The sequence below is a fragment of the Myodes glareolus genome, chromosome 5 (assembly GCF_982192425.1).
Source record: "Myodes glareolus chromosome 5, mMyoGla1.1, whole genome shotgun sequence".
In the NCBI taxonomy this organism is placed as follows: Eukaryota; Metazoa; Chordata; class Mammalia; order Rodentia; family Cricetidae; genus Myodes; species Myodes glareolus.
In genome coordinates, this window is record NC_142030.1 from 21,212,491 (window position 1) to 21,224,632 (window position 12,142).

Consider the following 12,142-nt stretch of genomic DNA (forward strand, 5'->3'; position numbering starts at 1 on the left):
ACTTCTCCCACACCATGTCCGCCTTCATTCAGCCATGCTTCCTGCCCTAAGAATAATGGACTAAACTCTGAACCCTGTAAACCTGTCCCAAATAAATGATTTCCTTCATAAAGTTGCTGGGGTCATGGAGTCTCTTCTCGGCAACAGAAACTCTATCAAAGATATCCGGCATCTAGCTAGGATTCTCTGATAACTCTTCCATTCTCTTCATTCAATACAAGGCCTTCCAGGCCCTGGTCATCAGTCCTCCCCCTCGTCAATGAGCACACATCTGAAGAATGCTCAAAGCAAAAGTGACATTGAATGTGGATGATAATAAGTGTGTAAAATCAACACGGGGAAATAGCCTTGTCTATGTTTCACAAGTTACAAGGGTAACAACATAAATAAAAGTGGCTTCGAAACAAAACTTTTGCTGCGTGTAGTGGCATGCATGTGGATTAGCAGGTAGAGGGAGGGGAATCTTAAAGCATGCCAGACCTGCTAAAGCTACACAGTAAAAGACCCTGTCTCAAAAGATTAAGCAAACAAAATACACATAGTATAAAACAAGTTTTGGCAAATTATTATTCTACAAACCTCTAACTTTATTAAATTGTTTTTTGATTGTTAAAATTGCTTAAAATCAATTATTTAATTGATTTCAATTGTCCTGTTCTATATAGCAAGGAAAACATTAAATCATAATTTCTAGAGTTCTGTTAAAGCTTAGGATAGATGCTATATTTTTCATACCAATCAGTATAAAATTGCATACAGGAACTCACCTTCTGGACTTTAAATATCCCATTCACAATTGTTCCACAAGGTTGGGTCTTCAGCATCTTAATCGTGGGAGTTCTTCCAGCTTTTTGCCTAAGGTTATTTGGGACACAGACTTTGAGGTCAGTGTCAGCATCAACCACAATTGAGGAGCTGGTCACCTCCAAGAAGTTAAAGTGCCAAAGATAGTTTGATATTTTAATTGTTCTCCTTGGGGTAAATTTATCTTTAAACGGTGCATATAAAACTTTTACGAAGAAAAATGCGGTTGCTGTGGCCACTGTCGCATGGAATATGTCCTCCTCAGTCTCACACTTGAAAGGATTCGTAGTTTTCAACACCAAGACCGCCAGTGGATCTTTCTGTAAACCTTCTCTGATAGCTTCCTGCTCTGCCACAGTCTGCTGCTTCTGAGGCTGTTACCACAGAGAAGAGATGTTAGTTATGGGTTAACACTGTAACACAAAGGTGGCCTTCATTCAGATAAACCCCAGGAAGCCAGAAAAGGCTGAGTTGAAGGGAAGATGGAGAAGTGAGGAAAAGATTAGAGACTTGGAATTATCTAGATTGAAATGATACAAAATGGGTACTTCATGTTCTGTATTTAGGTGGGGCCGTGGAGCTGACCCTGGAGACAGAATTTCTCAGTCAGATTCCTTTTTTCCTATGTAATTTAGGAAAAGAGTGTGTCAGAAATCTGAATCATTGCTGGGGCTTAATCTGATCCTGTCTTCTTGTGATTCTATTACAGTGTATTTCTCCCTCCAACACTGTTCTGAGCATTTATGGGACTCTCGTGTAAGGGTGAGGAGGTTCACTGATTTGCACAGAGCACTCCACATCCCCAGGAATATCCTGTGCACAATAAAAGGCAGATCATTAAGTGCAAGTAAACGAAGAGATCTGGCATGAGAGCCTACAGATGGATTAAAGGGAGAGTGAAAATCAGAATCAGCTCTGCCTTTGTGAATTTACTCTTAGAAGCAATGAATTATATATTAAGGCTTGCAAAAAAAAGTTACATCTTAACGTTTGCAGTTATAAATCACTGAAATCATTTAAATACCAAAAAAGGATTTTTGTCAATTAAAATATTGTAACACAACATATAAAATGTTAAGTATGTCTCATGGGGATAATATAACAAACCATTTTAGTTGATTTCACAGAATACAAAGGACATTCCTTATTGAGGACCCACAATAAACTCACTACAGGGATGTTGCCAATGATAAATGGGCTTTCCTCTCCACACCCAGACTACGGTGATTGTATACTCATCTTGGTTTCCGTTCTTCCAAATTAAGAAAATAAGAGGAATAAGAGACAGCGTGTGTGTGCAACTGCAGGTGCAGGTGTGCGTCTGCTCACGCTCGTGTATGCTTTGGAAACAATACTATTGTCTTACAAGTTATTAACGACCTGCAAACAAAGAGAGACACTTGGGAAAAGAGGCCCAGAAGAGTGGATTTTGAACTGGATTTCTAGGAGACCTTGAAATGTGAGCCCAAGACTATATCTGATGATCAGCATCCCACACTCAATCTGGTCCAAGGCAGGAAAACCCCAAGTTCACTGAGGACTATCACAGAGCTTTTTGTTTCCAGGCCCAGGAATTTTATTTGTGTCTACCAGACTATACAATATGTATTTGCATGTCTTTGATTAAAATGCAACATTTAAACCTGAGTGTTGTTTTCTTGGAAATTCTAGAAATTTCTGAGCCAAGCACAGAGGAAGTGGGTGGGTGCTCTAGACAGAATGGTGGACACACCCTAAACTCATCCCTCTGGAAAATGACATGGCAATGCCTTCATGGGAAATGAAACTGCATGTGCTTGATGGGTTTTCTGGTGGTTCCCAGCATGCTTCTCTGTCAGGACTAAGGGACGAGGACATTCTTCAGTTTTATTCCCTCTGCTACAAAGAGCCACTTCCCCACTAAAAGAGCAGGCACATAGTGAGTATAGGGATTGTCATTTCCATCCACATTGTGACAACCCTGAAGGGCATTTTAGCCCCTAATTCCCTCACTGCACAGACTGAACTCTTGATTGCAATTCCACTGAACTTGAAATTCTCCCCATTCCCTCACTTCCTAAGCCTCCTCACAGGAACGAATGCTGAGAGCTCCCTAAAACATACTCACTGAAAATGGTCCCTGGCAGAGTTTTCTTCCAGTAGAGGCTAAGATAGCAACGTGTTAGTATGTCCAGAGCGTGGCAGAAACTAGAAGCTTCCAGGCTACATAAACTGATGAATTTGACTGACTTTTCTTTTTGTAATGCAGACAGCTCCTTCTTATCCTGGCTTTGCTCCCCTGCTTTGTATGCTCTGAGCCAAAGAGCAGAAGACTTCTTGAGCTATATGAGAAGGAGAGTCATGGAAGGGGTCCTCACAAGGACCAAGGAGCTGCCCTGGCCTACCTTAGCCTGAGGATGGACCTCTGGAGCAGAGTTTTTCTTGGAGGATTCTCCTCTGCTGGTGGCAGAGGCACCAGAACAGCTTTCAGCTTGACTTCTTTTTTCTACCTGCTGCGTTTCTTTCTTCTTTCTATTTGTCATGGATTGACTCTCAACTGAAAAAAATAGAAAGAAGAGTGGAAGGAGAAGGAGGGGAGGAGGGAAAATGAAGGAGGAGGGAGAGGAATCAAAAAGAAGTACATTAACCTAAAATGCATGAGCAAGCATGGCTGAGACATTAGAATATCATGACCTCTCAAGAAGGAAATCAGGAGGGAGAGAGCAGCAGGATGATGGACTAGGAGTTTCCCATCTTCAGTCCCCCAAAAGAATACAATTCATGACTATCCCCAGACAAGGCACATTAGGGAACATCTCTGAATGCAAAGAAGATATCTTCTAGAACCATGGAACCAATAATGCCTTGAGGGTAAGAGAACTGTTTTCATCTTTCACAATGTTATGTCCCTCCCAAGATGGCCCAGTACTGTGCAGAGAGTGCACAACCCCACGCCACCTCTGATGAAGATGGAGGGCAGAGGATGAGAATGTGACCTTCTCAGCATTAAGGGATTCTTTATAGAAGGCTCATTTTCATGAGAAACACTGGGGACACTAGCAAGACTGGAATAACAGGGGTCAATTAGAAATAAACAAAATGGGGCTGCAGAGAAGGCTCAGAGGTAAAGAGCACTGGCCGCTCTCTTCCAGAGGTCTTGAGTTCAATTTCCAACAACCACATCATGACTCACAACCATCTCTGAGATCTGGTGCCCTCTTCTGGCATGCAGGCATATACTGTATACATAAATAAAATTAATTTTTAAAAAACGGAAAGAAATAAACAAAACGAAGTGGGTCTCACTGTGACCAATACATGCACTGCCTTATGGAGTTGCCCAACTAAAGAGAACATCCTACAGTACTTTAAGGGGCATGTACATGCCAGATGAAGCTTTAATCCCACACTCAGGAGGCAGAGGCAGACAGATCTCTGTGAGTTCAAGGCCAGTCTGGTCTACAAGTGCTAGTTACAGGACAGCAGGCTCCAAAGCTACACAGAGAAGGCCTGCCTTGAAAAACAAATAAAAACAAAACAAAACAAAAAAAATGCATACACACGGATTTGTTGGCTTTGAATCACGGCTACTGCCAACTGTTCACTTAGCCTTAGCATTCTGTGTAAGGTTTCTCCAGACTTGCTGAGTGAGGGTGTATACATTTGCACATGTATGGAGTGTGATGACCCTACCCAGCCTCAGAGCAAGGCACCAGGCTTCCGGAAGATTATAGGCAATCTCATGCACACAGATAACCTTAAAAGGAAACATTTGATCCTGCTGGCCACAGCCTATTACGAAAATCGCTCATTCAGCCTGGGGTTCCAACAGAAAAAGGCCTTTTCTTAAATGCAAGTTTGTGCCCCAATATTTCTTCAGCATCTGGTCTCTCCAACCCTAGTGACCAAGGAGAGATGGCACTGGGAAGACTTTTGAGTGCAGCCTGGGGTTCAGTGTGAGCCCAAACTGGAAGAAAAGCCTGAGATTATACATAGCTGTCTAGCATAGTCTCTGGCCCTGCCATTCCAAGTGGCCCAAGAGCAGCACCCACAGCCTTTCCCAGTCTCGGAACCCAATCCATGGCCATGCACAAATAGAGATCCCATGCACAAATAGAGGCCCGATTAGGGCCTGCATCACATAAACTTAATTAAAGATGATTACAGGTGCTAGCCAGCAACTCTACCTGACAGCAACATCCAGTTAGTGACCTTACTGGACCATGCAATGTATCCTTATTTGACCACAGGACACAAGCAGTAGACTGGTCCAGTCAGAGAACCTGAAAAGAAGGTGTCTCCCCGCAGCCGATACCAGCTGACATATGCAAAAGCACAGCTGGGTGAAAGAAAAAGGAGGGTGAAGAGGAGGGGGAGGAAATGAAGAAGTAGAAAAGCAAAGACAAAAAAAATGTTAACGCCTTCTCTTCCTCAAATGTGCAGACACCAACCACGAAAAGAAGAGACCCAAAGTATGGACCATCCAGAGCACCGGTTCATTTGAACCAGCGCAAAAACCATGTAAGCCAGGCAACAGTGTGGTATTGTAGTTAAAGCGATGGAGAAGAAACTAAATATTTGGTAAGTAAGAATATTTTACCTAGAAAACTCTCCCCTCAACAGAGGGAGAAGTGGGTGAACAAGATGCCTCGGGGGTAAGGGCACTTGCCACCAAACCTGGTGACCTGAGCTCAGCCCCAGGTCTCCCTTGCCGGAAGGAGAGACCTGAGTCCTGCACACCAGTTTCCTGAGCCTAAAGGAGCTGCTGATAACCATTAAGAATTCAAGGAATATTAGTAAATGGAAAAGCAGATTGTTAAGTGAATGATGTAGTCACTTTTCAGCAACGCCCCCATAAGGCAGCTGTACAATAGATCCTGGGTACCCAGGTCAAGGGTTAGGTTTTATTTTATTCTGAGACGGCAACTTCTTGTCCTGATTTTGATGTGACCATCTATTGAGGTGGTCAGTGTTCAACTACTTCAGGGACTCATGAGAAAAGCATGTCTTAAGAAATTTTTAGATGTGGTTTCTCACAGAATCTGAATCATTCGGGATGTTGATGGATTTGCTTTTGCTAGAAATCAAATGATTTTAGCAGTAGAATGAGCTGTCTAATCACATAATAAGGTACTCTGTCACTATATTTCAGACAAAAGAAGGTAGTTGAGTTTTGGTCAGGGATGTTACAGAGACTCTTTCAGGCATCTCTAACCCAGGGTCTGTGGATCACACGAATTCAGGGTATGTATAACCCAGGTTCTTTGGGTCACATGAGCCCAGAACTTTTCTAACCCATGATCCGTGGATTACATGAGCCAGGGTATATCTATCCCAGGCTCTGTGAATCACATGAGTCCAGGGCATGTCTGACCTATGATCTGTGGGTCACACTAGCCCAGGACAACTCTGAATGCAGCCCAAAACAAAACCATAAACTTAAAACATTACTTGATTTTCTTGAAATATTTTAACTCCATTTTTCTGCTAGAGAGCATGAACTCTGTAAATAGTGTTGGCAGGTGGCTACGTCAAATGGCTAGAAATGCTTACAAGAACTTAGACTGATCTTACAGTGACTAACTCTATGAAATCATTTTTTGTTCTTTTCCTGAAAAACAAGCACATAAAAACATTCAGTCTATACTGACAATATAGAAGAGGAGAAAGGAGAGTCATAGGATCTCAAGGAAATAAACCCATCATTTTATCCCACCACATCAACCACACTGATCTCTTTTAAATGTCATTCATAGTGTTTCTGCACAGACACTTGGCAGAGCGTCACCTTCCCACTATATACTCATAATTTGATGCACACTTTTCATCTGTCTAACTCATGGTTATATTTAAAGAATTTGGCTAGGTTTACTTGGCTTTATCATACTTATGTGTCCTCATAATTTTTTCATCAGCTTTCCTGTTCAAGCCTTTTCTCATAGTCAGAATCCTGTCATTCTTTAATGATATTCTTTAACTTATTCAAAATATCTCCATTTTTCATGATGGACACTTACAAGAGTAAACACTAGGTGGGAACTTCTAGGAAAGAACCCAGATATCGACATTGCCCTAACAGCCACAGGCATCACTGACAAACCTGTGCTGCACTTCAAGTGGGCTTGCAGATGGCGTCACATAGAGCTTTGAAGGTGTATAGGAACTAAAGTGACTGCTAGGTCATCAAGCAGAGCTGTCAGTCAGTCACTCCTCGTTTTCAACTAGTTCTCCCAGCAAGTCATTTAGAGCTAATCAAACTGATAGAATCCCACCAACACTAGACACAGTAAAATGGAGGGGAAAAAAATGAAGGGGGTTTTATGTCATCCTAGCCAAAAAACAAAAGTCAGGGATGTGAATTGATGGAGGAGGTGGTAAAGGATATTATCAAACATATTCAGTTGACTTGCAATATATAAGGAAGTATCCACTTGGAGTATATATGTGTTCTTACTGCCACCCTGTGGTCATATGGAAGAACTACATATTCCTTCTAATTTCAGGCACCCTTTGAAAATAGTGTTTGGCATCAACAAACCTAGGTCTAAGTTCCTCAAAATTACTTAACAACTTATATCAGTATGGAACTTTAACCTTCCTTCGTAAGTTAAACTGGATATAAATATCACTTGAGAAGTCAGGTCACTCATGTGACAAGACAGCCGTCTTCTCCGCAAGCTGTTAAAATTTACAACTTCTGTATTACTTAGTGTCCCCAAACGACTGCTTCTGGAATCTCTTACTTTAGGGAGTCTCTTGATGAGGCATTCCTTTGTCAGCTCTATTAGCTATTTAAATACAAAGGATTCACCAGTTATTCTTAGGGAGCAATGGGGACAAAATGCGTATAATTGAAGGAGACTGGGTGGCGGTTTATCGAATACAAACACGTCCTTTGTATCCTGGAAATTCATAGTGGCATCTATTCTGGAAATGTGTAAAGGGTAGAAACTCCATGAACTCAAAGCACATGGGCTTCCTAAAGAAAGACTGACTGGGACTTTGCAGGCTGGCTCAGTATGGAAGTGAATAGTCTATGGCCATGTGAGGCGATTCTCTGGCTTGTCTGTTCGAGGCTGTGCTGTGCTGATGTTCTTGTCAGGCCCTCAGTGAAGTATAAAAGCCTTATGTACCATGTAATGGGACCTTGAACACTAACACTGCCATCCCATGTGCACAGTTTCTGCAAGTAGATTGGAGACAATGGATGGCAGCTCTAAGTGCTGGCAACAAAAATGGCTGAGGAATTTGCAACACCATTTTTAGTGCCTCTCAGGCAAGGAGGCGTAGGGACTGATAGTAGGTGATTGAGCAAATTAATACAACACTCTGGGGGCTTTATCGCTCTTGTGTCATTAAGGGAGAGGCATTCCACATACCTTTTTTCTTTTGCTCCTGAAGACATTTTGCAGCGTGCATGTAATTTAACTTCTGGAAAAGATGAATGGTCTTTGTCACCGCCAACGCTGGGCCTGCGCTCTGAATCAGCAGGTCCGCTAACTCGGTCCTGTTTGTAGTCTCTTCCAGTTGGCTCCTAGAGATCTTAAACTCATCCATGACAAAGTACTTGAACCGCTGCAGTTCCTTCTTGGTGATTTCCTCCAGGCCGGTCAACAGGAGTATCTCTCGGTATTCATACTCCATCTCACAGGCACAAGATCAGCCTGAAACAAAACCTCAGCCACAGGATCGCGGCGCGCCAAGTAAATCTACATTCAAGATAAACAAGGTGAATGAGTGGTCAAGAGAAAGTATCCAAGATGGTCCCCGTGCCGCAAGGGAGAACTGGGTGAGATATGAAAAGCAAATCCCTATGCAAGAAGGTCACTCGTGTTGGGAAAGGAAATGACACCTTCACAGGGCACTGCTGCCGCAGGACTTCTTGGAATCCGGTTCAGTGTTCCTGTCCCCTCTCAGGCACATTTGTTGAGGCGTGTGACATGTGACACAGTGTACATACTTCGGGCATGCAATTTGAAATTTTGACATACATTAACATGAAATACAATTCACCAGTTAGTTCACTAGTAGACCACATCTTGATGTTCTGTCTTTTCAAAATTCAAGATCAAATTTTTTTTTCTCCCGTGTTCTTCTCTAGAGATTCTAAATGTCATTTATTAACTTCTGTAGCTATGTCCTACTTTGAATTTTTTTGTATGTGGTATGAAATGTTGCGAGGACGCTCTTGTTCCCATGGCACAAATTTTCCCATGATTGCATCAGAAAGACCATGTCTTCTTCATTTACTGTTATCAAGAATCACCTTCCCTAATATGAGTTGGTCTAATTAAGGACTCTCTCCCCTGTACAGTTTGTCTCTCTGTTAATTTAGGATGCATGTGATACTTTGAATGGGAACATTCAATAAAATGAAGCTGTCAACCTTGTCAATTCATATTCAAACTACAAGTAAAACCTCAAAGAGAACTTCTAAGGATGAATCTAAAATCTACATGAAAAGGTCAGGACAATTACACTCAAAATAATTAAAATAGTCACCAAGAAACACTATGCTTACTACCTATAAATTCTTCCATAAAAAAGTAATAATTAAGACCTAGTTGGGGACAAGCCTAAACTAAAGGTCAAGCTTTCATACTTAAGAAGTCTCTGTGTTGTTAGTTCGGGGCTGGAGATGCAAAGATAGTCTGACAAGAAAGCTTGATACAGTGTACCATATTTACAAAGAGACATGGAGTGGGACCAATGTATATAAATCTTAAAAAATAGCCAGCAATGAGAAGGTTTCAGAAAAAAATATGTGGGGAGTTGATGGGGAACTTCAGCCAATCACATTCTGCTTAGGGTGTGTCCCCCTGGGGTCACACAAAACAAATAGAAAATCGAGGATCGAGGTGCACTTGCCACTCTCTCTTAGGCCCCCTGCGTTCCCGGATCGCTGGAACCCTGGTTTTGTAAGTTTTCCTTTCTTCTGTTTATTAAAACTAAATCTTTTATATTAAGCTAGTCTGGTTAATTTTTAACTACCGATCGACCACGCCCTTCAGGGAGTGATACCATTTGCCCCTCATCTCATATCACAGACAAAAGACAAACTTATTTGGATTAAATACCTAAATAGGAATAGTAATACAGTTGAGAAAAACTGTTTTTGTTGACTTTATGTTGAGGAAAAAGAAAGTTTACTAAACAATGTACACAAAGGACAAATAAGAGAGACAAGGCTGTATTAAATTTCATAGAATTCATATTCTAAATTGCTTTTTTAAATTCTTCTCTCATATATTATATCCTGACTGCAGTTTCCCCTCCCACCTCTCCCCCAAGTCTCTCCCAGCTGAATTTCCTCATAAGAAATACAAACAAAGAAAGCATTTTTTTTAAAAAAAAAAAAAAAAAAAGCCCCAAACCGGGAGATACTGCCTTAAGTGTCTATAATTAATAAATGTTCTGTTGTCAGAAAATGTAAAAAAACACATATCTGCAAGAAAATTATCTACGGCCTAGGTGAAAAGCGGTCAAAACATATGAATAAGCAATGTGCTCTAATAGCTGATGAAGATGTATAGGAATATGCTTGACATTACTAATTAGTTACTTGGGAGAAAACCAGGTAGAAGAAATATGCCCAAGAAAGGGTGTCAAGAGAAGAAAACAACTGACCAAAGACGTGAGGATCCCCACCAGTGCAGCAATGGCCCTGAGCTCTAAGGAGTGCAGCTTATGTGGCCTTGCTGTCATTGTCCTGGTAAAGACAGGGCAGGTACAGAAGGGATGGAATAGCTCTGCTCACATAGGTTGAGTTCATACATAATGCCCAAAACTACCATCAGTCCTCTGTGCAACAGAGGCACAGATGCACCCGAAACAGGCACAGTGATAACTCTGTACCAGTGTGCCCAGTTCTTTTGATAATATCTGGGAAGGAAATCTCCATGGCCTTAGTATATGGAGCATGCTAATCATGTCGGCATGCTTCCTGCGTGAAACCTTCATCTTCCTAGTCCCCTCTTCCATAAAACCATAATCGCATTTAATCACATTTTATATGAAAAATTAAGACACCAATTTCTCTGAAGGTTGGTTCTCTTATTTGCATACAATTTGCATTTTGTTGCATGATACGTCCACTCGAAAGGTTTTAAAGTATTTGTTTGGGACCAAGATGAAACTCAGTAGTAGAGCACATGACTACGAGGCAGGAGACTCTGGGTTCAACCGCAAGCACCCACAAGCAAACAACCAGCGAGAGTGGTATTAGAGAGCGGGTAATACGCAAAGGAAATGCGTTCAACTCTGACTAGCAACCTCGTGGCCAGCAGCAGTCCCAGCTGCAATCTGACAGTGCCGTGCCGTGCACAACGTGTACTCAAGGCACTTTCACAGGGAGCCTAGAAGACGGGAAGAAATGCAAATGCATGGGCAGGACTGACTTATCTCTAGATTGGGAGGATTCTTGCCACCTCACAGAAGTGGCCGGTGGCCTACCTGGAAACTATCAGCTGCTCAGCAACTGGAGGTTAAATTTGGTATTCAAGGTAGAATGACTTGCCTGAGGCCACACAGCTTATAAAGGATGCATAGACAGGCTGGCCTCCAGTCTTCCAAACCCAAGCCCTCTGCCCCTTCTTTTGCTAACTGCCTTCATATTATTCTGAATGTGCAATAACACCTTTAAATTAAAGAAAGTATATATATATATATATACGTTATATGATTTGAAGACACCTATTTTTGAAGACAACTATTCTTTAAATACCTGTATCTAACTCTCTGGTACTTTTAATAATAATGTAATAATTTCCATGCTTTCCCTTGTTGAAACCATTTATCTCTCTTCATAGGATGTCTACAAAGTTGAAATCCATCCTCTATAGATGTTCAACCATCCCTGGGTGCACTTTATAAAACAGGACCTGACCCTGTTCCTCTCTACTGCCACACACTGTTTCCTTCTCCTCTCTGTTTGTCTACTTAACAATTCGGTATTCTTTGTTTGTTTGTGTTTTAGTTTACATTCTGTGCTGGAATAAAAGTGGTCGGTGGGCAAGGACTCTGTTGTTCATTTCTGCAGTCTTGGCTCCTAAAACAGCATCGGGGATCCGGCAAGTTTTCACTGAACATGTGTTGAGTGAGCAGATGAGGCTTCTCCAAATAAAACCACAAATCTAGGTATCTCCATGCCCTGGGCTGTACTTCGGGGTTCACAGGGTTTGACTAAGAAGCAAATTAAAAGATAGCAGTACAAGGTGGCAGCTAAATAAGGACCCTAGCAACTATCTTCCACAGGCTCACAAGCTTCGATCAGCTGGTCACAGTCCAAATTACCATTGTAATACCTAAAGAAGCCAACCGAGAGACCAATGTGTCTGGATTCCATCTGATAATAAGAAAA

General features: G+C 41.7%; 1 protein-coding gene across 2 annotated transcripts in view; it reads right to left on the reverse strand.

Moving 5' to 3' along the window:
• The window catches only part of LOC125409702 (interferon-inducible protein AIM2), a 44,074-nt gene that overhangs the window by 4,242 nt on the left and 27,690 nt on the right, over positions 1-12,142 (reverse strand). For both annotated transcript variants that reach the window (XM_048448846.3, XM_048448844.3), the window contains exons 2-4: positions 8,163-8,492; positions 3,189-3,340; positions 768-1,178 (exon numbers count right to left, since the gene is read on the reverse strand). In XM_048448846.3, coding sequence (XP_048304803.2) covers positions 768-1,178; positions 3,189-3,340; positions 8,163-8,427 — 828 coding nt within the window. In that variant the 5' untranslated portion in view covers positions 8,428-8,492. The remainder of the gene's footprint in view (positions 1-767; positions 1,179-3,188; positions 3,341-8,162; positions 8,493-12,142) is intronic.